General features: G+C 46.4%; 1 protein-coding gene and 1 non-coding gene across 12 annotated transcripts in view; both read right to left on the bottom strand.

The window, feature by feature from the left end:
- Positions 1–26,098, bottom strand: part of CAMTA1 (calmodulin binding transcription activator 1) — an 869,134-nt gene that overhangs the window by 416,721 nt on the left and 426,315 nt on the right. For all 11 annotated transcript variants that reach the window (XM_027625467.2, XM_027625476.2, XM_027625430.2 and 8 more), the window contains one exon: positions 16,998–17,133. In XM_027625467.2, coding sequence (XP_027481268.1) covers positions 16,998–17,133 — 136 coding nt within the window. The remainder of the gene's footprint in view (positions 1–16,997; positions 17,134–26,098) is intronic.
- Positions 23,152–23,258, bottom strand: LOC113917279. The gene has a single exon (XR_003518188.1). It is a non-coding gene; the product is annotated as a U6 spliceosomal RNA (small nuclear RNA).

The following is a 26,098-nucleotide window of genomic DNA, read 5'->3' as shown; positions in this document are numbered from 1 at the left end:
TGTCAATGCTACCTAGAGCAATCTACACATTCAATGCAATCCCCATCAAAATACCATCCACTTTTTTCAAAGAAATGGAACAAAGATTCCTAAAATTTGTATGGAACCAGAAGAGACCCCGAATAGCCAGAGGAATGTTGAAAAAGAAAAGCAAAGCTGGCGGCATCACAATTCCGGACTTCCAGCTCTATTACAAAGCTGTCATCATCAAGACAGTATGGTACTGGCACAAAAACAGACACATAGATCAATGGAACAGAATCGAGAGCCCAGAAATGGACCCTCAACTCTATGGTCAACTCATCTTTGACAAAGCAGGAAAGAATGTCCAATGGAAAAAGACAGTCTCTTCAACAAATGGTGTTGGGAAAATTGGACAGCCACATGCAGAAGAATGAAACTGAACCATTTCCTTATACCACACACCAAAATAGACTCCAAATGGTTGAAAGACCTAAATGTGAGACAGGAGTCCATCAAAATCCTAAAGGAGAACACAGGTAGCAACCTCTTCGACCTCAGCCGCAGCAACTTCTTCCTAGAAACATCGCCAAAGGCAAGGGAAGCAAGGGCAAAAATGAACTATTGGGAGCATCAAGATAAAAAGCTTTTGCACAGCAAAAGAAATAGTCCACAAAACCAAAAGACAACCGACAGAATGGGAGAAGATATTTGCAAATGACATATCAGATAAAGGGCTAGTATCCAAAATCTATAAAGAACTTATCAAACTCAACACCCAAAGAACAAAGAATCCAATCAAGAAATGGGCAGAAGACCTGAACAGACATTTTTCCAAAGAAGACTTCCAAATGGCCAACAGACACATGAAAAAGTGCTCAACATCGCTCGGCATCAGGGAAATCCAAATCAAAACCTCCATGAGATACCACCTCACACCCGTCAGAATGGCTAAAATTGACAAGTCAGGAAACGACAGATGTTGGCGGAGATGCGGAGAAAGGGGAACCCTCCTACACTGTTGGTGGGAATGCAAGCTGGTGCAGCCACTCTGGAAAACAGTATGGAGGTTCCTCAAACAGCTGAAAATAGAGCTACCATATGATCCAGCAATTCACTACTGGGTATTTACCTCAAAGATACAAATGTAGGGACCCGAAGGGGTACGTGCACCCCAATGTTTATAGCAGCCATGTCCACAATAGCCAAACTGTGAAAAGAGCCAAGATGTCCATCGACAGATGAATGGATAAAGAAGAGGTGGTATATATACACAATGGAATATTATGCAGCCATCAAAAGGAATGAGATCTTGCCATTTGCAATGACGTGGATGGAACAGGAGAGTGTTATGCTGAGTGAAGTAAGTCAATCAGAGAAAGACATGTATCATATGACCTCACTGATAGGAGGAATTCTTAATCTCAGGAAACAAACTGAGTGTTGCTGGAATGGTGGGGGGTGGGAGGGATGGGGTGGCTGGGTGATAGACATTGGGGAGGGTATGTGCTATGGTGAGCACTGTGAATTGTGTAAGACTGTTGAATCACAGATCTGTACCTCTGAAACAAATAATGCAACATATGTTTAAGAAAGAAGAAAAAGAAGAAGATAGCAGGAGGGGAAGAATGAAGGGGAGTAAGTCAGAGGGGGAGACGAACCATGAGAGACGATGGACTCTGAGAAACAAACTGAGGGTTCTAGAGGGGAGGGGGTGGGGGGATGGGTTAGCCTGGTGATGGGTATTAAAGAGGGCACATTCTGCGTGGAAAAAAAAAAGAGAGTGGACAATGGATCTGTTTCGTGGATCATTGTATCTCTAATGCCTAGCAAAGCACCTGGCATGCAGTGGGCTCATAATAATGTTTCTTTTTTTTTTTAAGATTTTATTTATTTGTCAGAGACAGAGAGAGAGCACAAGCAGAGGGAGAAGCAGGCTTCCAGTTACTAAGCAAGGAGCCTGATGCAGGGCTCCATCGCAGGACCCTGGGATCATAACCTGAGCCAAAGGCAGACGCTTAAGTGACTGAGCCACCCAGGTGTTCCAATAATGTTTCTTGAACGGATGGATGGATGGGAGAAGTAAAGAAATAATCAACCAACAACTAAAGAGTGACAGTAATCACTTTGTCTCTAACCCACCAAGTGCTATGAGGGCAAAGAGCTCCAGGCCCTTTCCCTTCAGGGCTGTGCCCTGGGGTTTGGGGGTCTCAGGCTATGCCCTCCCAGCCAGAAGACCTGCTGGCATTAGCTTCCATTTGGAACACACTGATATCAAACGTCCAGATACCTTAGCACGTGGCAGAGCACAGGTCTCCCCACAGACAGAAGCACGTCCACCATTCCCTGTTCTAACAAGCACGCCCCAGCTTGGCAGACCTGCCATGGGGCAGCCCTTCTCTCATTCAACTCGGTCTGCATACATGATGAAGGTGAATTTAGGATTCACCAGTTTCCACTCTGAAATAACCTGGGAGCTGGGCTCCTCCATCTACAGGCAAAGACTTTAATATTCAAGCCACAAGCAGCAGCCCAGCACTATCGAGGGATAAGAGCTCAATTTTCTCATATCGTGTTGTTCTCCTATGGGCCCTTCAAATCTCCAACCACACTATCAAAGAGGACCTGCCCTTCCTGCAGCATCGCATCTTAAGTTTCTGATCATGAGTCAGATCCTGACGCAGGGCCAGTGGAAGAATTAGAATCAGAGACTAAATTATGGGCACGCTTAAAAGTAATCCAGGTCCATGGCCTCATGGCGAGTGTGCCACGGTCCCAGTACTGTTCAGTGTGAGTGCAGTGCAAGCCCCATTTTACATTTCCTAACAGCAGCGGTAAAGAAGTGAAAAGAAACAGGTGAGACTAATTTTAAGCATATATTTTATTTAGCCAATATATTTAAAAATCTTTTAACACGCAATCAATATAAATATTAACGGGTTATTTAACAGGGCTTCTCTTTCCTATGAAGTCTATGAAATGCAGTGTGTATTTTACACTCCCAGCTCATAGAAACTCAGAGTAGGCACAATGCAGGTGCTCAATAATGACACGTGGCTCGTGGCCACGGCTTCGGACAACACGGGAAGAGTCTGTCTGCTTGTAGGTGGTGCATCAGCAGGAGGCACCGCAGCACCTAACCCGAGCTGTCTGAGAACTTATGTGGAAGACAAAAGGAAGGGAAACCTGCTTCCTGGCCCCTGCAGCCCCTTCCTCACCCTGCCCATATTGGCACTGACATGAGGCAGCAGGCAAAGCCAGCAGGGGAAGCCACCATGGCTGTTCCGAGCTCTGGGTGCTTGGCTGCCTTCACTGGTATTTATTTGGCTTTTTATAAACAAAAGTCAGACTTAATGCATTCCATTCATCATGAGGAAAGGGCAGTAATCCTAAGGGGATCTGTCAAACCGACGCTCTTTCTGTAAATAAATAAAAAGGTGACTGCAGGAAAGGAAAGTTACACTGAAGCGAAATCTGGGGTTTTTTCCATTTTAGATCCATAAGCCAAAATATTGCTAAGGCTTTTTATAAACAAAGATAATGAGTTGTATAATTTATGTAAATTAACTAATGCTGCTGCATTTTCTAGAAGTAACATAAACCACATTATTTATTTGACGTGCCTTTTGGAGTAAAAAATAATTACAATTGGATATTATACCTAACAGGTTTCTCCCGTTGTTTCTTATTAGTATTCATGGTTTTGAACATAAAACACAGGATCTCTGAACACACTACAGGTGTGGCTTTCCTTCTGCACATAGGAAAAAATACCAGAGTCAGACCCCTGACCACAACTTCTGCACCAGAAGGAAACCTTCACACGTGCTAGATACCATGGGCTTGGCTTGGTCAGCAGGTGGTTATTTTCAGCTAGTGAGGGGTACTAGTTAGTTCACCAGCAGCCCAGGGGATCCAGCTGACGTTACTTTCCCTCCCTGATGTCCTCCCATCTTCACTGTTCAAAGTGTGTGTCCAAGTAGCTTCACTCAACTCAAAGCAGCGTCCGCATCTCCTGGGAGCTTGCTCTGGATGCAGTACCTCAGGCCCCCCTCAGACCAAATGAATCAGAACCCCCAGGGGGCTGGTACACATGGTAAAGTTTGAGAAACACTTTCCTACATGCTTTGTGGTGGAGACGCGGTCCCTTCCCGGACCCCATCTGCAGGAGACAGAGCTGCGCACAAGAGGGCACAGGGCTGGGTTCCCCCTCCCATCCGGCATCTATTCAAATGAGCAACACACAATCACACACTGAAATTCTTAATATTATCATATTAAGAGCATTAAAAATGCAAGAAAGGATAATTAAGCAAAATAAATTAAACAAGGATCTTGAAATACACAGCCTTGGAAATACTTTTGTTGCCTAAACGCTTGCAAACATCTGTTAGCTGCTATCACGCTTGCTATCCTTTTCTGATATTCAAAGCACAAAATATGGTCAAATACCAAATGTAAATAGCTCTGATTCCTAACCTTGTTTGTGCAGCAAAAGTCGGCCCTAAGGCAGAGGAAGGAACTCTACTGAAAGTCCACTGATTTTGGGAGGAGCTTCTTGTTTGGGAACAGAGGTCGCTGCTGGAGAAGCCAACCTTATTCATTCAATACCAGGGGTGAGGAAAAACAAAACAAAAGTATCTCAGACCCAAAAGGAACGCAGGGTAATTTACTGAATTTATTTCATCTCATCTCCCTTAATCATGTAAAAACAAAACCCAAAAATGTTCTACATTCTGGTTTGTGTCCAACACAATGTGCAAACTAATTGAGTGTAAAAAGCGTTGCTTTGCATTATATCAGTTAAAGTGAGTGTAACGATTGCTCTTCCTACCCCCGAGCTCTGTTTCATTTCCGTTTTTGTTATAATTCAGTCCATTCACAATATGTCATTGCAAACACTATTTGCAAAAGAAAGTATAAAAAACAGATTCTTTATTTCTTAGTGCATTTATTTTCATTTCCCCTCTCAAGCTCTCCACATTTATACCGTGCTTCCATCTGGAGGGCTTAAAAAAGTTATAGACGAAGTTACTATACATAATGAGGCGCACACTCATCTGGTATTTAGCCCGAGAATTTTATTGCCAGGTGTTGTGAAAGGAAAAAAAATACGGGCAAAATACTGTGCTGCATCTCGTTTCCAAACATTTCATATCATGTCTGAAAGTGTTCATTAATTTGGGAGGGAAGCTGCTTCCATGAGGTTTCCTTCACCGCCTCCCAGGAAAAGGCAAATGAGGGGGCTCTGCCCGTGGGAGGCTGCTGCACCTCAGCCCCGGTGGGTGTCTAAGCGCCCCATGATGCACAGCTCTGCTTGGGGTCTGGGACCTGCCTGCCATCAACCCCCCAGACTCTGAGGGCCCAGCTCTCCAGCAAATAGAAATGGAGTCCCTCCGGGCTCAGCACTGGTGGGACAGAATCTGAGCATGCAAACAAGGAAGTGGGAGCGTGCCCAGACCCACCTCCTGTTTCGGGGGCTCTGATTATCGGGCATAAAGGGAAAATGAATCCCAGGAGAGCGGAAGAACCAAACACAAGGCCGCTCTACCAGACCAGGGAGCCCCTCTGTGCCCACACTTAGATGGGGGCTGTATGCAGACTCTTTCAACTATTTCACAGCAATTAAAGAATTAAAGGTCAGTAGTGAACTCACTTCCTCCTGGACTGATTCGTCACGTGGAGAGCCAAGCAGATTTCGTTTGTAAGAAATAACTGCAAACAGTTCAGTGTGTGTTCTTTGGGGAAACTGAACTTACTATGGGATTATGCTGACAATTAGGTCTAATTCCATGTATAGAAGCACACAACAGAGTGAGGGGTTCAAGAAACCTATCAGTGTCGGGGCATCACACTGCGGAAAGATTGCATGTGTGATTGGGCTGCTCTGCGCATGGATGCGTAAAGAACCTGGGGGAGACCGGGAGTCTTGGGGTCCCCCAGCTAGTTTCCCACAGTCTCCTACAGTAAAGATTATGGCATTGAACCATCTGTCGAATGCTTTGGGAAGAGAAAGAAGTCAAGGAGTATTTTGAAACTCAAGCTATCAGACAACCCTGATCCCTCCATAATGTCACTATGGGGCATGCGGGCTTGTCATTCTCAGCAGACGTCCCCCGGAAGCTCGGCGTGCCCTCTGTCCTGAGGGGGCAGGTCGGACAGCCACACCCACTAGGCCTCCCTGGGTCCGCGTCACCTGAGATGGGCACAGCTCCAGGGCGTGCCCATCCGCTGTCCTCGCTACAGATGCAGCTCACCAGACTGGATTTGCTGCCCATTGGCTTCTGCAAGAATGGGTTCAGGGCAACATCCTACATCCCACACGAGCCAACCACACTTCGGTCAGGGTTCTGAGGCCTCCCAGTCTCGTCTCCTACTAGACTTAAACCTTTTAGGGCGTTCCAAGCCAGAGGAACACTATCCTGGTCTCTGCCAGCGTCTCAGGTGCTGAAATGTGTAGACCTAAGCAGAGCTTTTTAAGAGCATTAAAAATTAGAAATAGGAGGATAAAGACATGGAGATTGAAGGACTCTGAACGCTAGAACAAGAGCAGGTCGGCCGTGAGCACAGGATATACGGAGCCACAGGGAGGGAAAAACCACAGCCACTTGCTCAGAATTTATGTTTCCATAAGTGAAACATTAGGATTCTCGTATGGAGAAGAAATTATTGATATGCGTGTTCCCTTAAGGAAGGCTTCTCAAGAGGCCCATTCCAGATTTAATAATAATCCGCATTCTTCCCCTGAAATGGCAAACGGAGTCTTTGACTTCCTTATCACTGCCGCAGATACACGAATCATTAAGCTGCAAACCAGCAGAGGTTCAGTTTATCACACACCACCTAGAATATTTAATAAAATAAATTCTAAATAATCAATTCATGAAGAGTCAACATCTCTTACACTTTTGTAATAAATGTCTACCTCTTGCATCCATCATAAAACTGTACGTAAATTGTGGCAGCAAAGATGAAAGAGAAACTCTCCGGTTTTCTCGTGCTGTCATGTAAATACTTAAACATGGACAAATAACATCTGTACCCTCCCTACGGCCTCTATTCTAGGGGGATGTTGTCCCATCAAACACGGCCAGGCTACTACTTTCAAAGCACTTCAGGCCTGAAGATGCAGGGGGTTCAGCCTTTCCCTCTTCCGTGAGCCTGATCATTTGACCCACCTCCTCACAGCAAGGTCACATGCCTTTGGCTCAGCTGTCCCTGGACAGAGGAGTTCAGAGTGCATCACTGGGATTTGCCCTGCCCTCTCTACAGCACCATGAAGCAGGCTTATGGGAGAAACAGGATACTTCCCAACTGCCCTGGCAAGGGATATCATCTAGCTTCTTCAGACTGAGAACAAATAGGCCTATGCCACATGGATGGATTATCACAAGGAAAGAGAAAGAAGACTTCCTAACTCCACCAGGACAAACATGATGAACAACACTGTCTGATGTGACAGCATGTCATGAATAAAAGTGTTATTTCCTTACAAAACTATAAGCCAAGCCTGAACATTGTCAGGCTGCAAACATGAGTCTAAAAACGTAACAGTGCTCAGATATAAGAGGCAAGTCCCTAATCATCCCCCATCAATCTCTCACCGGTTTCCATAGCACCCTGCTCCTTCTGGAACCTGCTGCCATAATCTAGAACTGGGGTCGACAAGCTACATCCATGGTCCAAATCCGGCCCTCACCCTGTTTTTGCAAATAAAGTTTTATTAGAACACAGTCACACCCATCCCTTAACTATCGTCTATGGTTGCTTTCACACGGCACCAGTGTGACAGAGACCATCTGGCTGGCAAAACTGAAACTGTTTACTGTCTGACGCTTCGCAGAAGAAATCCATCGATTCATCCATTCACTCAAAAAATGTGTATTAGTCACTTACTGGGCACCAAACGTGCAGCAAGTACCATGCCAAGTGCTGGGCTACAACAGGGGACAGAAAGTGCCCTGTGGGGCGGAGTTAAACAACGCAGGAACAGGCCTAGCTCCCCAGGGGAAGAGGGCCGAGGGAGCCAGTGTGCTCAGCAGGCAGAAACCCGATATTCCCTCTCCTTCATGGCCAAGGGCAGAAGGACTGGTAGGCTCAGACCGTATCATCAGAGATTTTGGCTAGATGTTTTTTAAAGGTGCTGGGAGTCAAGTAATGAATTACCAGACCAACTTGTAAAATTTTCCTTTGGACATTTTTCTTAACGTCAGATTAAAACAAAACAAAACAAAAAAACCCCACGTGCCTAGGGCTGAGTCACCAAGGGAAGACCCCATCAGCAGCAAGAGAATGGTTGTGCCAATCCTTTCCAAATGAACGGCCCTATCAATCATGGGAGGAGATACTGAAAGGCAGATCTTGGTTCAGTAGATCCGGGGTGAGGTCCAAGACTCTGCCCTTCTAGTGAGCTCCCAGGTGAGCCTGGCAGTGCTGACCGATGGGTCACATGGCCGTGCACATGCCCATGTGACCCTCAGGTTTGGCATGAGTGAGATACGGGTGCTTTGCAGCAAGAAGTAAAGGCATATCCCAAAGGGCATAAAGCGTTACAAGGTGTTGGAATGAAGACCCACAATGAGGAAATGGAAGGTCTCTTCATCTTGTCAGAGGCAAGCAAGAACCGGAAAGGTGCTCTTTCATGAAATCACCAGCTTTCCGTCTATGGTGCTGGCCTTGCATCCAGGAAGGGCCAGCAGAGAGTGGTTCAGCAGCAGCAGAACCCCAACAAGTGCGCAGAGGAAATGAAGAAACCAGAAGCAGCCTCCCCCCGAGCAGCAGGGTGAGTTGCTGTCCCCCTCTCTTGATTATGCACTAACCCCTTCCTCTGCCACTCCTCCTGGGTGCACAGAAGCCCGCCACCACCCCTCCATTTTCCCCATGATTTTTGCTGGTCTGTGGGAAACAGACCAGGGAAACCTGGGCCTGATTAGTTTGCAAACCATATGCTTCCCCTGTGTCGGTGACTAACCCATGTCAGCTGCAGGGGTCAGCCGCGACTCTCCTAGGATGGGCTGGAGATTCATGCCCTCTGAACATGGACGGCACCCCATGGAAACAAGCCACAGCTGCTGATGACAGGAGTAAATTTCCCAGCAATGTCAGGGCATTGAAAGATGTGGAGAAGATCAATAATTTACTATTCGGTCAAGTGAAGGCCAGAGATATTCTTTGTCCAACACAAGCAGCCGTATCTGGTCATTTACTGAGGTGGGTGGAATATATATATCACGTTCTTAAAAGGCATCCCCAGCTTCTGGATGAGGCTATAAATTATGCTTACAAAATCAAGGTTATGTGTCCTGAGTAACATCTAACTTTGCACCTGCTGTACGTTGGGGCCCAAATGGAAAGGCCCTCGGGTGAATTTTGACAGTGGTGTTCAAGGGTTTCCATTGTAATTGAATATGCTAAAATTTCCATTCATGTCCTTGTGGACTAATCTGCAATCATGTTAAGGGACTGTTATGATAGTAATTAAATACAAGTTCAGCATACCAAGTTGATATCTTGCTGCTCTACCTTGGACCGGGAGTTTCTAGCTCAGTAGGGCTCAAATCAAGTTTAAAAAAGGAAATTGCAAAATATTTTACAAACTGTAATCTACCAGAGAGATGAGGAAGGCAGAAACTACAAACACAGCTCTTTTGAAATCTTCCTGACACCTCTTCAAACATCCCTGGTAAGAGTCCTGCTTCCTGGGGGCAGCAGGCTCTAAGGGCAAGGCCTGGGCCTCTGGCAGTCCTAGTGACCCTCAGACTCTCTTCTCAGAGGGAGCAAGAGGGTCCCCAGGCCTGGCAGCCCTTGGGTTTGCTGGGAAACTGCCAGGGGTGTCCTCTCTGTAGCCGTGGCCAGTGTCCTTCCTGGTTTTTATGGTTCCTGCGTCGATTATGTGTCTGGAGATAAACCAACTCCCTTCCTCGAGGCTTCAATGAGACCAGTACCCAAGCAGCCAAATCTCTATCTGCAAAGACTCAATGGAAACTGCTCTGATGGTCAGAGGGTTGCCAGATAAAATACAGGACACCCAGCCCAGTGTGCGTTTCAGACAAGCAACAAATAATATGTTAGTGTAAGTATGTCCTGGATAATAGCATGGGACATACTTGTGCTGAAAACTTATTTATTGCTTATCTGAAATTCAAATGTCACTGGACATCGTGTGTGTGTGTGTATGTGTGTGTACACGTGCACACACTAAATCCGGCAACCCCGCATAGGTAGTGTGAGCACACAGACCCTCATGCCAAAATGAGTGTGTCCTGGAGGCTAGCGAGCTATGGCTTCAAGACGGATCGACACTGACAATTCTTAGTGGGAGAGAGAAATGCAGATCGTTGTCCCTCAATTTAGGTTGACACAGGAATACAAAAAGCTCCTATAGGACCCAGGTGACATCAGGGCTAAGGAGTGACAGCAGGTCCTGCAGGTATTCAGAGTGTTGGGGGACAAAATCCCACCCACTGGAGGGCGAGAGGTCTCCAGATCTTCTCGCAGTCTCCGGGGGCCAAGGGAGCCAGGTTCCTGGGCTGGAGGAGCAGGGAGGGAGGGGTTCTTTCTCCTCTGACTGATGGGGGTTATAAGGAAGGGAGGCCCACTTGTACTAAAAGACCTTCCTTATCCCCCATCTCATTTGAGACCCATGCGTGGCCGCATGGCGCTGCATCTCAAACCCCACACTCCCAGGCCTCCCTGGTCTAAGCACATGTCTTCTGGGTATCAAGGCGTTTTGAAAGCCCATGTGGTCTGGTGATGAGGAAACTGGGAATTTACGATCGGACAGAGCTGGGGTAGTATCTCGACTCTGTTACTGACCAGCTGGGTATCCCGGAAATTAATCCAGTCTTCCGCAAGGATGAGGAAAACAGCATTGCTTACTTCATGGGAATGTTGCCAGGTCATTGTTCAAGATGGTGCACACCAAGCGATGGGGGCGGAACAGGTATTCAGTAGGTGTTCAAAAAATGCTGCCATAATTGTCATTGCTACTGTTAACTGCCTTTGGTCAGGGAAGACAGAGCCTTAAGAAAAAGAAGCAAAACCGCCATCCTGGCCAGGCCTCCATGAGCTCAGCAGAATGTGAACCGAGGCTATTGCCGTTTCAAAGCGTAGCTAGTTTAATGTTATTTATTAGTTAAAATTTAATTATATGAGTTGGGTAGGGACATGTCACCAGGGATGCTAAGTAATTAGAAATTAAAGAAAGACTATGGATTCAAGTTCCTGAATTGATTCTACCAAAACACATCCAGGTAACAGGAAATTAGGTTTTAATGTGTTCGCGCACCAGCAGAACACAACACAAAAACTCAGATGATTAAAAGCCATGAGGGAGATCCTCTGAGGTGCCGCTGAACAGGCCGGCTCGCTCCACTGGAGGCATCATGAGACCAGAGCACCTCAGCCACCAGCGTGGAGGCAGCAGGATCAGAAATCAAAGACCTGAGTGCGAGTCCCCGTGGGGATAAACATGTCTGACTCATACGACTCAGTGGCAGGGGTGAGGCAGGGGGCTCAGATGAGGGGGTGCCTGTGACAGCAGCCGGTCACTCAGCAGATGCCACGGCTCAGAGCAAGGGCCTGCGGCTGACCAGTCCAGACCCCGTCCTCCAAGAGGGGAAACAAGCTCATTCCAACACTCCAAAGCCTCTGGGGACAGTTACCACATCTCATTGAAATGCCCTGTTTTGTCTTACTGTAAGTTTTTCAAGCATGATGCTGCCTCTTACCTGCCTCTCTCTATTCTTCCCTTAATAGGCCATCTAGCGCCTCGATACAGATATAGACTTTCCCGTATCCAGAAAATACTAGGTACTTAATATATGTTTATTGAACTGGACAGGGTAGTGTCGAGTCCACGAGAACACAAGGTACGGATGGAGGATTATGGAAATGAAAGAGAGGGCATGATTACTTCCTGCTGGAGAAGGCCAAGGAAGATGCCCCCGGAAGCTTCAGAAATCTCGACCGCGACACGGGAGAACACCGGTTGGGAGCAAGGAGGGCCACGCGGTAGAGACCGGCGGGTGCATGGCGAGTCTGGAGGGGAATGGAGGGAGATCAAACACCACAGACCGGAACCACATGAGCATCTATGAGAAGCAAGAAGTAGTTGTTCTATTCCAAAGCACGTGGGGACAACATGCAGACTCACGTGCCCCTCCGTGAGCTTGAGCTGCTCGGCCACCTTACCTCCTCCTTATCTATTCCTAGCTGTTTTCCAAACTTGATTTGGGCACCATACATGTTTGTGGCTGGCTATTTTAAATAGATTCCATCAGTTGCAAGCAAGATACCCATTTATCTTACGGCTGCAAGCAGAGCTGGAATGATCTAGCATCACCACGAGGCAGACAGTTACTTCATGCCCTGTTAATTCCTAATGTGGTAACTACAATATCATTCTTACTTTTGAAAGAGGTGCTTTTTTTTTCCCCTTTTAATATGTGGCCTAAGTGTCCAAATAAAGAACATCACTTCTAATGAGGCTGAGTCCAAAAACATAACCTTGTTACTGCCGCCGCTGGGCTCACAACAGGCTTTGGGCTTTTCAGGCTGTTAGTCAAGAAGTCAAAGCGACTCTCCATTCTTTGAGGCAGTACAAACAGGTCAGCAAAACTAAACTTTCTCTTCGCTGCTGCAAATTCCAATCAGAGGTGATGCCTGGCATTTCTGCCAGGCAGATGGCCCCAGGCCAGGGGTTCCTGTCCACCACAGCACAGTCTCAGTGGGGAAGGATGTCTCTGTCCATGCTGCCTACAAGTGAGCCAACAGCCTCTGTACCATGACCACCCACTGGCTCCCAAGGCAGGACATCTGTGGCGAGGCATGCCTTATGATGAGAGGAGAGAAGGCCTTTTCCCTGGGAGGCGAACATCTGGTCTGCGTGGGGCTGGGAGAGGTTTTGACACGGTGCAATTCTGACCACCTGTTGCTTTAAATCACGTTAGCTACGTTTTGACAGACTCTGTCACTGCCCATCGCCGTGTCCCACCCCTACCTGCTGCTTTCTCGCTCCCACCAGTGCCTCTCTCCCTGTGTTTATGCCACTTCTTTGCATCCGAGTCTGCCTGAGAGATGCTTCCTATGCCTTCCGCATGAGGACGTGCAATTCCTCCAGCACACTCCTCCTGACCTGACGTTGGAGCTGCGGGCTTGATTTTTTTGTCCCCCTGTGAGAATGCATCGCTGTATCTTCAGTACCTATCACAATGTTCTGGATGGAAGGCATTTGACAGCTGGCTGATGGATGGAGGGTATGTGCCAACTAGATCTGAAAACACCGCATATCCCTCCAGAACTCCCGGGAGCAATGGGTGTCAGGGCAAGTGCTTTTGCCGTCCAACCAGGCGAACCTTGGCTCAAGGCCTGGCCCCACGCTGATTTGTGGCAGGACAGGGGGGCGGGAGAAACCCTATCTGGAGCTCAATCTTTTCATCTATGAGGTGGGTATAAGAATAGGTACTTTACGTGGATGTTTCAATGAGGGTTGAATGAGATAGTAGAGCTGGTATGTAGATAGGGGATTCATAAGCCAGTGGCCATTGCTCCACTAAGTGTGGGGTTCCTGTCTGTTGTGGGAACCTGGCAGCAGAGGGGTCAGGAGGTAGACAGCCAAGTGCTGGCCTAGGTTCTGAAATACCCGGCACTCTCCGGAGAGACATGTGGTGACTGGGCAGAAGACAGTGCCATAAGCTTCTGGGGCCAGGGAACAGCTCCGTGAACGTGAAAAGTATGTGAACTCTTCCAGCTTGGCCCAAAGACTTCACCCAGCTCACCTAACCCAGAGTGTGGCAATCCCGGAGGCACAGGGACACTTCAGATCTGCCCCTCTGCTCTCAGGGACTCTCCTCCCCCCAGAGCTCCTACCCCCATCAAGGCTCCAGAGAAGCAGGCATGAATCTACCTGGGGAGCAGGGCCAACCTCAGGCCTGCTGCGATTTCATCTCATGAAACGTTGACATCACAACCACCTTCTTTTTCCTCCCTGCCAACCTTTGTCGTCCCTGGAAACCTTATCGAGCTAGCTTCTCCGTGGCTTACAGACAAGACAACTAATCGTGGACTTAACAGCTCGTCAGCTTCAAAAGCGGCTGCCCCCATCCTGTGCCTGGCTGAGAAAATCAATGTGCTTTTGAGCTGCCGCGTGTTCCTAGGGCCCCAGCCTCGGAGAACAAAAGAAGGTGGACTGCCGAGTAGTTCCATGGACAGGGCTGGAAGTTTTCCTGGCCTGAGGGAAGGCTTATAGCAAGTGATAGGTTAAACGGTAGATCCGAATATCTTTATCATGCCCTTGAACTGAGGAAACCAGCTCAGGTGGTAGAAAAATCACAGCTCTGAGACCCTGTGCAGGACCGTCTGCCACCCTCCGCAGTAGGGGAAGGGGCTGGACGTACTGAGTCAATGGGAACCACCTGATTGAATCCACTGAAGGAGGAATCGGGGTTCCCAGCGGGAAGCCTCCTCCCGTGAAATGCAAAACTCCATGTATGTCCACATGGCCATTTCCCAGGTGGAAAGGACCACCTGCCCCCTGTCCCCGGATGACCTCTGGGCTTCCCAGCCACCAGTCCAGATCAGAGCAAATGCAGGAAACACCCAGTGAGATGCGGGGCTGTTCTTGCCAAAGATGTCTTTCTTTGGAGCTGTTTTAAAATTATGCCCGTGGTAGACAACCCACCACAAAGGACTTTCACTAACATGATGTGCTCATCCCCACAAACAACTAAGAAAAGCCCAGTTCAAATTGAACAAGGTACCATCTATCATCCATCAGTGTACAAGAGGGTAGGGAAGAGACGGTAATTCTCAGTGCTGCTTGGCATGTAATTAGCACAGCCATTTGCAGTGTCCAGTAAAATACAAGATGCTCAGACCTTGTGCCCAGCCATTCTGGCAGGTCCGGGCTGCACACGTGGACAAGCCTGGTTCCTGAAGCACCGTAATGTTGAATTGCTGGACAGAATCTAAAAGTCCGCTGACTAGGGAGTAGCTCAAATGCTTCCATGGTGGAATACTATAGAGCAGTGGACACAGTCAGTGCTCACTGACTGACTCAGGGGAACAACTCCCTGAGCTCCGTGGAAGCAGCCACCACACCACTTGCCTGCCTGAGGTGGCCCTGGCCTCCCTTTCGAAGAACCAGAAAGCAGGCCCCTTGTGTGGCCAGCCAAGGGGTCTCTAAGCCCCTCTCCTGTTCCCACCCCCCATGGCCCCTTATGCTCAGCAAGTCACGGAGACCCCTTGCTGTCTGGCCCCTTTCCTTCCCCTGGGTCCTGAGGGTCCCAACGTCCCCCATACAGTGGTCTGCAAGGGAGACTGTAAGCGCGAGCTGCAAAGACCTCCAAACACAAACATGGCCTAAAAATAACCGCACGTCATTCTGATTCCATCCAGTGACAATTCTAATTTATCACATGAGGGAAGAAACTGAACACTGGCTTTTTTTGGCCCTGGGCTTCTGAGCTGCTGCTGGGGGAGAGTTCCACCCGGCCACCGCGGACGACCAGAAGTTCCTGACCTACGGATGACCGAGGACGAGGCCTGCCAGAGACCTGCGGGCACAGGGGCCATCTGTGCAGCTCTGGAGTGAGCTCCCACAGACCCTGCAAGTCCCAGCAAGAGCCCCGCACGGGTCCCGCCCACTCTGCTCCGTGCCCCCCCATCCCTCCAAGCTCCTGTGCCCTCGGCCCTCCCCGCCGACAGCCATGGCTGGGCAGCTGGCAAAATCACCCGTCACCATCCTAGAGCTAGGTCCAGCACGTTCAGGGCGATCTGCATTTTCATGTCTCACCAGCTGACGAAAGCATACTGTGCAAATACAGAACGCGGGAGAACATACAGAAGCGGAATTTCTCGTGTCGGGGCTTTTCTTTGTTCAACATCATAAAGCATTGTTACTGGGTGTTTAAAAAAAAAAAACAAAAACATAAAACAAAAATTATCTCTCTCTGTGGGGTAATATAATAAAAGCCACTGGATGCTATTTTTAACAGCCATAAAAGCACATGATTAATATAGAAAAAGTCATAATGATGAAGTGCGTCACAAAGAACGTCAGCCTGGAGTGGGAGCCGTGGCAGTCGAGTGGGCTCATGGTCCAAGTGATCAATCCCGGCACACAACACACCAGTGGCCTCCGGGATCCCTCGCTTTCACCAGCGTGAAATACCAGCTGGATCCCAGGCCAGCTTTTCAGCTCCTGGCCTGGCGCAGCACCGTGCCTGCAGGGAAGATCCTTTATAAGGATCAGCAGGCAGTGCCGAGAAGTGGGTGCTCGCTAACTAGCGGGCCAAGAGCGGACCGCAGTTCACACCCTCTCCCTCTACCTCTGTGGCACAGGGCTCAGGCCCTCAAACAAGGAAGGGACCCCAGGAGAATGTCTCCACGGCTGCCCAAGTGTGAGAGCCCATGGTGTCACAGCGACGGCAAAGAAACCAGCCTGCACCCTGTCTTCCCCCAGGACCCAAACCGACGTGTGCACAGATCCCGAGACTTGTCCTGCAGCACCCACCTCCACCCCAGCCGCACGCCCTGCGGTCCCATCTATTATCTTTAACGCCTTCGAGCTCCCTAAGGTCAGGACACCCAGCGGGAAACAGAAGAGGCCGTCAGTAGAGGCAGACGAGCCAGGCTCTGGTTGGAGATTACCAGCTCCCAAGGGTCCCACTCAACAGAGATAGGTCCGGGCCACCTAGAGAGGGAGACCTCAGTCGGCGCCCTCCTCCCTCGTCCCTGCAGGCTCCTCCGTGACGCATACAGCACAGGATTCTGCAGGAACCTTGCAAATCCCAGTCCACACACCAAGGACTCCCAAGAAACAGGAGCACTTTAGCTAAATCTGGCCTTCGTGGAAAACTTAAACGGAGACTGTTGGGTAAGAAAGCAGAAAACAAAGCAAAACAGCAAACGGGGTCTTGGCAAACAAAAAATATTTTTGACAGAGGTGACTGGCAGCAAATTACTCCAAAGCAATTCCATGTCATTGCAGCCCAGAAACAACATTTGGGGAACAAGAGAGCCTTTCTGCCCTTTACCTCCACTCCCTGGACCTTCAGCTTCATGTGGTCCTCTCTGGTCGTCTTCCCGTCTTTCCTCTTTTTCCAGCAATACCCATCCTTCCTGTATTTCACTTTCTTCCTGTTGTAGAGGATCATTGAGCCATTCTGTGGTCTGGAAGCAATAAATGGTTAAGTTACCAAGAGAACCAAGCAAAAGACAAATTTATGAAGAAAGATATCGTAGACCAGTAAAAGTCTCTACAGAAAAGCAATATTCCACATTTGCTGGGACATAATTTTTCACCTTTTACTGCAGCTCCCTGGATTAACCATGTTTTATGGCCAGCCAAAATTTGCTTGTGGATTTGGTGCCTAATGAATTAAATGTGTCAATGATAGGCTTAAAAAACATCCCCCTTAGTAATATCCACCACCTAATCAAGATATACGATGTGGGGCCTGAGCTCTGCACTGAAAAGTAGAAAAAACAGCAAGAGAAAGCAAAAAGAGCTGGGGGTGTTGTGGCAGGCTGCAATATCTTATCTCCTGTAGAAAGATTTTCTACACATCTTTTAATCCATCACCCAGCATTAGGAAATAAATAAGTTGAACGCAGACGCTAGATGACTATGTTAAGAACAGACCAATGGAAGGACTAGTCCGTCCAGGCTCTTGATGCATTGCGTGCGTTGAGATCACAGCAAGATTCAGAGGAACATCTACAACCCTTCTTCTCAAGCCAGCTAAGTACCTGATTCTTTCACATTTGGGCTTCAGCTGTGGGAAGGCTCAGCCCTGCCCAGTAAATTTGTCTATTTGGTCCACAACCACCCTGACCTTAGGAAAATAGTCCACTGTCCACTTGCTAAATGCTGAGAGTGGACAGTCGCTCTAGTGCCATTCAAAAAGAATGAACAAAAAGAACCCTGACTCTTCCTAAAAGAAGTCATGCACCGAGCACAGAGAGCAGAGGATGTTCGCCTGCACCTCCACAGCTGCAGCAGGCACATATTTGGCTTGGAAACACCAAAAAGAGAAAGAACTAAACTCCTCCGGCAGCACGTCCATGGTGAACCACTTCCAGAATGAAGCTGCAGCAGGGGTGGGCACCCCCAGCCTTCAAGGAAGCCTGCGAATCCCCCGAAGGCTCACAGCACACCGCTCACGCCCAATGGCCAGCTCCACGTCCCTCTGAGAGTGAAATTCCAGCCCAGAAGAAGGGGCACGGATGAGTCTGTGCACCCAGGAGACCAGCCCAGGCACGTCTCACTCCCAGCCATGGCGTGAGGGCTCTTTACACAAACCAGGCAAAGGAGGTGGTTTCTTCCAGGGCCGGTGGGCTTCTGTGTCTCTGCTACAGTGGAGGTGAGGGTCAGGCCAGCCGAACTTCCCCGTGGCCTGGGGCAAGAGCCCCCACCCCAGTCTCCCCTTCCCCTGGACGAGGGGGCATTTCACAAGCAGGCACCCAACACTGGCCAGCGAGGTCTTACTTTTCCATTGTCTATAGGGGAAAAATGTCACGCTGGGGTAACAGCGGCTAATTGCCGTTCCCACCCAGCCGGCTGCATCCTTTGGTAGCAAGCTGATGACCCAACAGCAATTCCATTGGAAATTATAGACTTTCCACAGCAACTCCCAACACTCCATTGTTTGCCGATCATGGTGCAATTGGTTTGTGTCAGTGTTGGTTTCCTCCCTAAGCCTGGTCGACTAAAACAATTGGGAAATGGCTTCACACACTTGTCACAATGCTGTCACCTGACCGTCTGTCTCGCACTTACTTACAAGTCTGCACTGAAAACCTTACAGTATTCTTCCATTTCTAAATGGCAAGTAAGCTCGAACATGGGACCAGCTGTGCATGCCTCTTTCCACTTCAGCCCTGCTCTAGGTTCATACCCTTGCAGTCAAATGCTCTACCACTGAGCTATACCCCCTAAGTTTGTACCCTTGGGAGAGCCCAATGTCCAACTATGGTGCTCAGGGCCGTTGCTTCAGGAGTAAGCAAAGGAATACATCTGATCAAATTGACAGGTTCTGCATTCATCTTGCTCCCTCCACACAGGAATGAAGACATCCATGAGAGTGTTACAGGGACCCCTCCCCTTGGGGGGACTAGTCTGTTGCAACATCAGCCCAATCCAGCTGCTTGTGAGCGAAAAGGCTTCACATAGATCTGCTCCATCCTCCCGCCCTTCCTAAACACGGTCAGTGGGGCACCTGAGAGGCTCAGTTGGTTAAGCATCTGTTTTCAGCTCAAGTCATGATCCCAGGGTCCTGGGATGGAGCCCCACTTTGGGCTCCTTCTCAGCGGGGAGCTTGCTTCTCCCCCTCCCTCTGCCTGCCACTCCCCCCTTGCTGGTGCTCTCTCTCTCTCTCTCTCTCTGTCAAATAAATAAATAAAATATTTTTAAAAATTAAAAAATAAACATGGTCAGTGAACCTCAGCAGTGTATTCAGGCCAACTGTCCCAAGATCATGATTGGTATGACCCAGTCGTGAACGTCCCGAAATACTGTCAACATCCACGGTCAGAACCCACAACTACACCCACCTAAGGAAACCATCTTCCTCCAGTTACCTGCGCTTTGCATTCTGAGAACGTGAGAATGGCCCTGTCACCTGACACTTGGAGATGGACACAATCCCACAAGGAACCTAAGTGTCCACCTTAAATGGCCTTAATAAATGGAATCATCACTTTAACCTGCAATAATGAGCAACCTAATCGTGTTTAATCCAGCACTCTGATTTTATTAGAACTTGCCTCTGCTCTGTGTGATGGGGAAGGTCCCTCCCTCCACAGTTCTCAGGTCCTAAGAATGGCAAAGAGAAAACCAGACTGCAGAGGGGCCCCATAGCTGGAAGAAAACGAGGCTGAACTGCCACCCCAGAAGATAATCTGGAGCAAGCTGGTGGGAAGGGGTCCAGGAGAGGAGGGAGGGGTGGGCCAGTTAGGGGAGGGCTTTAGTACATCTCATGACAGCGTAAAAGGTAGCACACACCTGAGAAGGGCAGGGAAATGGGGATAGAGTTGAGAACAGAGAGTCAAGCAGGAGGCTTGGAAGTCCTGCTGCTTATTGATCCCCTGTCCCAGCGAGGGCCTGGCATGGGAGGAGCAGGTCACACGCATGGCTACGCCTACATCTCTACCTGTGTCTCTGTCTACCTCCATATGTATGTCTACACCCGCATCTGCATCTAGATCTGCCTGTGCCTCTAGCTCCATCTGCATCTACTGTGTGTTTCGATGTCGACACCCGCACCTACATCACATTGACATCCATAGCTACATCTCTGTGTCTTTGTCCACAGTGTCCACATCCTCACAGCAACTCCATGAGGTAATATCATCATTCCCAACATACAGATGAGGGAACCAAGCCTTTGTAGCCAGAAAGCATCTGAGCAGGATTCACTCGGAGTCAGTGTGACTCCAGAGCCTCCCCCAAAGTCTACTAGTTTAGCATAGACTGTGGGGCCAGTCCTGGTTTGCTCTACTGGCTGGGCGATCTTTAAAGCCCTGAAAGCACCCTGCACCCAGCAAGTCCTGGCTTCCTCACCCCACAATTGTGATAACTCTGGGGCAATCCCAGGCATCTTCACCCCATGCTTAGAATGACTCTGGGGGCTCTATATGGTCTTCCAGAGTCCACGTTCCAGTTGCTCAAGTGGAGACCTGCTAGATAAGAGCCCTTTATTTGTAGTCCTCGCCCTCCTTTCTCACGTTCATGCCCCCTGCTGGTGTTTCCCGGGACTACCTCTCAAATAAACTGCTTGTAGGCAAGTCTTCATCTCAGGATCTCCTGGGGGAAGCCCAGACTAAAGCTGACAGTCTAAGAGAGCCTCAGGGAAACAATCTGAGTCCTCCATTGCAGCAGAGAGGAATATCAAGGGAAAGCCATGGACAACAGGGAGCTTCATTCTAATATGGGAGGCTTCTAGCCAAATAACCTTTTAATCTGAGAAACTAATGGCTGGCAAAACCAGTAACACTCATGCAATACGGTAAAAAGATCATGGGATCAATGGAAAAACTACTGCAAATTCTAAAAGTAAACAGGTAGGTATAGAATTAAGATACAGAATCAATAGTTTGTGTGTGTGTGTGTGTGTGTGTGATATGCATGCTCACACATGCACACACAGACAAATAAAACAGAAGGAATGATGAGGACTCCATCGTATATATACTGTATGACTTACATCATACACTAAGTGCTATAGAGAAAAAGAAAATTAAATACTTAGGCATAAATTTAATAAGAAATTCCTAAAACCTGAGGAGGAAAACTATAAAAGTCTACAGGACAAACTAGGTTTCAATAAATGCAAAAACATAACATGTTCTTGATTAGGAAGAGCGAAGATCATAAAAATGTCAATCTTCCCAAAATTAATTTATAAATAAAAGGTAATGACAGGAATCCCATCAGGATTTTTTTGCTGGATCTAGAGAATTTTATTATAAAATTTATTGGGAAGGAAAAAACACCAGTGATAGTCAGGAAAACCTTTATTAAAGAGGACTGAGGTGTGGAGGCTAGCCCTACCAGTTATTAACACGTCCTATTTTCAAAAGTATGGAATTGATATACGAATACATAGAAAGACCAAGGGAAAAGAATAGGAGATCCAGAAATATTCCCACTTGCATATGCAAATTTAGTATACACTAAAGGAGACATTGCAAGTCAGTGGGGGAAGGGGACTGACTTTTTAATAATGATATTGGCATATGGAAAAAGATAAAATTGGATCTATCCCTCGCGCTGTTCAGCAACATGAATTTCAAATGGACCAGAGATTTAAACGTAGTAAATAAAATCACACTACTAGAGGAGAAAATATGGGTGAATTTCTCTATAACCTGAAAGTGGAGAAAACTTCCTAAGCATGATTAAAAACCCAGCAACAACAGGTAAAAGACAGATACATCGGAGAATATAAACATAAGACTGCCAGACTGTATTCCAACGGGGCAGTGCCATTTTACTTTCTGACTAGACATGAATGAGGATTCCCACATCTCCACATCCTTCCCAGCATTTGACATTGTCTTGTCTCGGATTACGGCCATCCTCCTGGGTGTGTAGCAGTGTTTTCATTTGCATCTCCCTAATGATTAATGATGCTGAGCGTCTTTCCATGTCCTCATTAGCCATTCATAGAAGTTCCTTAATGAAACGTCTATTTGAATCTTTTGCCCATTTTTAATTGAGTTGTGTTCTTCCTCTTGAGTTGTAAGAGCTATTTCAATAAAATCTAGATAGAAGTCCTTTATCAGATATTGGATTTGTACATGTTTTGTCCCAGTCCATGACTTTTCCTGTTCTTTATGGGTTTCTTTTAAAGAGCAAAATTTTTAACTTTGGTAAAAATCCAATTTATTGACTTTTTTTCTCTTATGAATCATGCTTCCAATATCATATCTAGGATTTCTTTTTCCTAATCTGAGGTCACAAAAATCTTCTCTTATGTTTTCTTCCTAGCTTTATAGTTTTAGCTTTTACATTAAAGTCTATGATGCATTTTGAGTTAACTTTTATGTACGGAGTGAGGTAAGGGCCTAAGCTGATTTTTGGCACAGGGACATCCAATTGTTCCAGCACCATTTGTTTTTGTTTTTGTTTCTGTTAAAAAAAAAAAAAAGAGGCTATCCTTTCCCCCCGTTGAATTACATTTGCACATTTGATGAAAATGAATTGACCATAAACATAAGACTTTATTTCTAGACTTCATACTTTGCTCTGTTTTCCATCCTCATGCCAGTACTATACTGTCTCGATTGCTGCAGCTCTGTAGTAAGTTTTGAAGTCAGGGACTATATGTCCTCCAACCTTGCTCTTATTTTTCAAAATTGTTTTGGCTATTCTAGGTCCTTTGTATTCCTGTAGAAACTTTTAAGGTTAGTTTGACAATTTCTGCAACAACAAAAATGCCTGCTGGGATTTTTATAGAGGTTGCAGTGAGTCTAAAAATCAATTTGGAAAGAACTGCCACCTTAACAATACTGAATCTTCTAATCACTTCCAATCACAGAACATGGAGTACTTCTCCATTTGTGTAAATCATTAATTTTTCTCAGTAAGACTTTGTAGTACAGGTTTTATACTTTATAAATTAAATTTATTTAAGTACTTTATCCCTTTTGATGCTACTGTGAATGGAACTGTTTATTTTTTATTTTTTAACTATGGAACACTTTATGAATTTGTGTGTGATCCTTGTGTAGAGGCTATGCTGATCTTCTCTGTATCATTCCAATTTTAGTATATGTGCTGCTAAAGTGAGCCCTGGAATTGTTTACTTTAAATTGCCTTTTTGGATTGCTCATTTCCACATTTCCACTTATAGATAGATACACAATTTGATTTTTGCATATTGATCTTGTATTCTATGACTTTGCTAAACTCATTTATTAGTTCCAGTAAAATTTTTTTTGCAGATTCTTTAGGGTCTTTTACATTTATAATCAAGTGACCTCTGAATAAATAGAGTTTCACTTCTTCTTTTCCATTCTAGATGCCTTTTCTTTTTCTTGCCTTATTGCACTGGCTAGAACCGCCAGTACAATGTTGGAAAGAAATGGTGAGAATAAACACCCTTGTCTTGCTCCTCATCTTAGAGGGAAAACACTCAGTTTCACAATTAAGTATGCTGTGAGCTGTATCAAAGATTTTAAATCATATAAAAAGGACTCAGGAACCAACTTGAAGAGGCTCCAAAAATGGGCCAATTTGAGCGTCAGTAATAATAGCAATTGCTTTGGGTTAAAACACATTAAATATATTTAAATCCATAAGTTCATAATGAAATTAAAGCATGTAAATAAAAAAACTAAGTGATCACTGTTGGAGGAGGCTAGTGAACCAATACATTACTTTGAAAACTAAAAAAGGGTTAGGAGGAAGAATTAGGCATTTATCTTACCTTTCCTGTACCAACTGTTCCTTTGAGTTAGCAAATCACAAAAAAGAGGACTTTCTCTGTAAAAGTATTCCCACCAATAATTGAAAAAGTGACAATTAAAATCTCACCATTTTGCAACCCCTAATAATTAATGAATCATCAACAGTGACTCACATCACAAAAGAGAGACAACCAGACAGGATGTGTCCCTGATAGAACATTTTTTTGTAGGAAAAACAATTTTAGTTTGAAATTATTCAGACCTCTTGATCTAGCACTTTATAAGATTCACAGAGGACAGAAGAACATGGTAAAGGACACCATAGGGATATAGTCAGCAAAATCCAGATTGTGGGAAACTCTACAGGACAAATGACCTGGATTCTTCAAAAAACTGAGTGAAAAAAGAGATTAAGAGAATGCTAGAGTAGAAATATATAGATTAAAAAAGACAAAAGATGTGTCAGCCAGTCACAATGAATAGACCTTACTTGGATACTAAGGCAAACAAACACTCTGTTAAAAAAAAAAATATATATATATATATACATATACACACATATATATGTACATAGCATTTGTATGCTATGTGTATATATATATATAGCATTTGTGAAACTATTGGAATCTTCAACAGTGATTGGATATTTAATGATATCTAGAAATATTAATTTTTAAGAGTGATAATTGTAGTGCAGAAGTGTTTTTTTAAAAAGAGACCTTATATTTTAGAGCTGTATACTGAAGTATTTACTGATGAAACTGTATAGTGTCTAAAATATGTTTCAAAACAATGTGTGTGGTGGCAGGGGATGTGAATGAAACAAGACTGGCCACGTGTTGGTCATAGTTGAAAGTAGATGATAAGTACACAGGAGTTTATTACACTAGCCTGTCCATATTTGTAGATGTTGGAAATTTTCCATAATAAGAAGTTTAAAAAAAAAGATGATCATGGGATTTGAAGGGAGCCTGAGGTTACAATCTTGGCTCAGCTCTTTATGAGCTGTGTGACCTTGAACAAATTATTTGATCTCTCTGTTTAGCAGACATAATGCATGCAAGGTGCCCAGTGTGCTACCCACCATGTAATACATGTTCTTCATGACTAATAATGATAACAAACTTGGCCCCTTTTTGTAGGGTTCCACTACCAGGGACAATGATGGTGAAACTCAGGGTGTAATGAAATGGCATATTGTAGGGTACAACTGGAACATTACCCATGGAAGAGGCCATCTGTCTATAAGCACTGAGGCACACACACACTCATTCACCACTTTAAGGCAAAACACATTTTTCAAATTAGGTACATAGGAGAAAATTGGTAACTGAAGATCAGAGGAGTGAGGTGTTCTTGAGAGGTTTTGGGTGTGGATATTAAATAGGAATTTATGGGGCCACTGGGGGTTGCAGCCAAGGCTAGATTAATCCTACAAAAGGAATGGTCTGGATACTCTCCTGAGCCTGAGTCTAACTTTAGAAATCAGTGTGCCCGAAACAGCTCAGGTCCATGGTCCTTCCTCCTAGAACCTCCCTTTCCCTGTCACTAATGGATCATTTCCAGGACCTTGACAACCACCTTAAATTCCATGCAGACAACTGAGATCCAGCCTGCTCCCCCAGCATCTGTGGGCTTCCTGGGGTCTCTCATTGGCCCCTTCCCCTGGCCTGGCCTAGAGGCAGCAGACTTTGTGCAGCAAAGCTCTGATCTGGCTGATCAGCTATTGTTCTGCTGAATTCATATATAACCCTGTGGCTTCCCTTGGAGAACAGATGATGTCCTCGTTTATAGCAAGCCTCCCAATGCAGTGTCTGAATGGCTTCTAAACAGTGAGCCTCTCCAGAGAGTCCCCTTTTCCAGCTAGAACCCAAACCTGGGCAGGCTCCCCCTGTATCTCCTCCCCTTCTATTCATTGCCCTTGGTCCCATCCCTCGCACCATGAGGCACAGAGAAGGGCCTGGGTAGAGGGAAATGCAGTTCTTGCAGTTCCAATGGCTTCTAGGCCCTGACCCCAAATGTGAAACAGGCTCCTGTGACAAGGCACAAAGTGTGTCCTAGAGCGGGGAACGCTGGTCCTGAGCCCAGGACTCAATCTCCATTCTGGTGAGCAGTTAGAGAATAAGAAATGCCACTCTTCACTGCAGCCTACACACGTGTACCCACACCTTTCTTTCTGATCTTTCCAACACAGAATGACCTGATTTCAATGTACCATTAGAAG

The sequence above is a fragment of the Zalophus californianus genome, chromosome 4 (genome assembly GCF_009762305.2).
Source record: "Zalophus californianus isolate mZalCal1 chromosome 4, mZalCal1.pri.v2, whole genome shotgun sequence".
Lineage (NCBI taxonomy): Eukaryota > Metazoa > Chordata > Mammalia > Carnivora > Otariidae > Zalophus > Zalophus californianus.
Note: the sequence above shows the minus strand (reverse complement) of the source record. Positions and strands in the feature narration are given on the sequence as shown.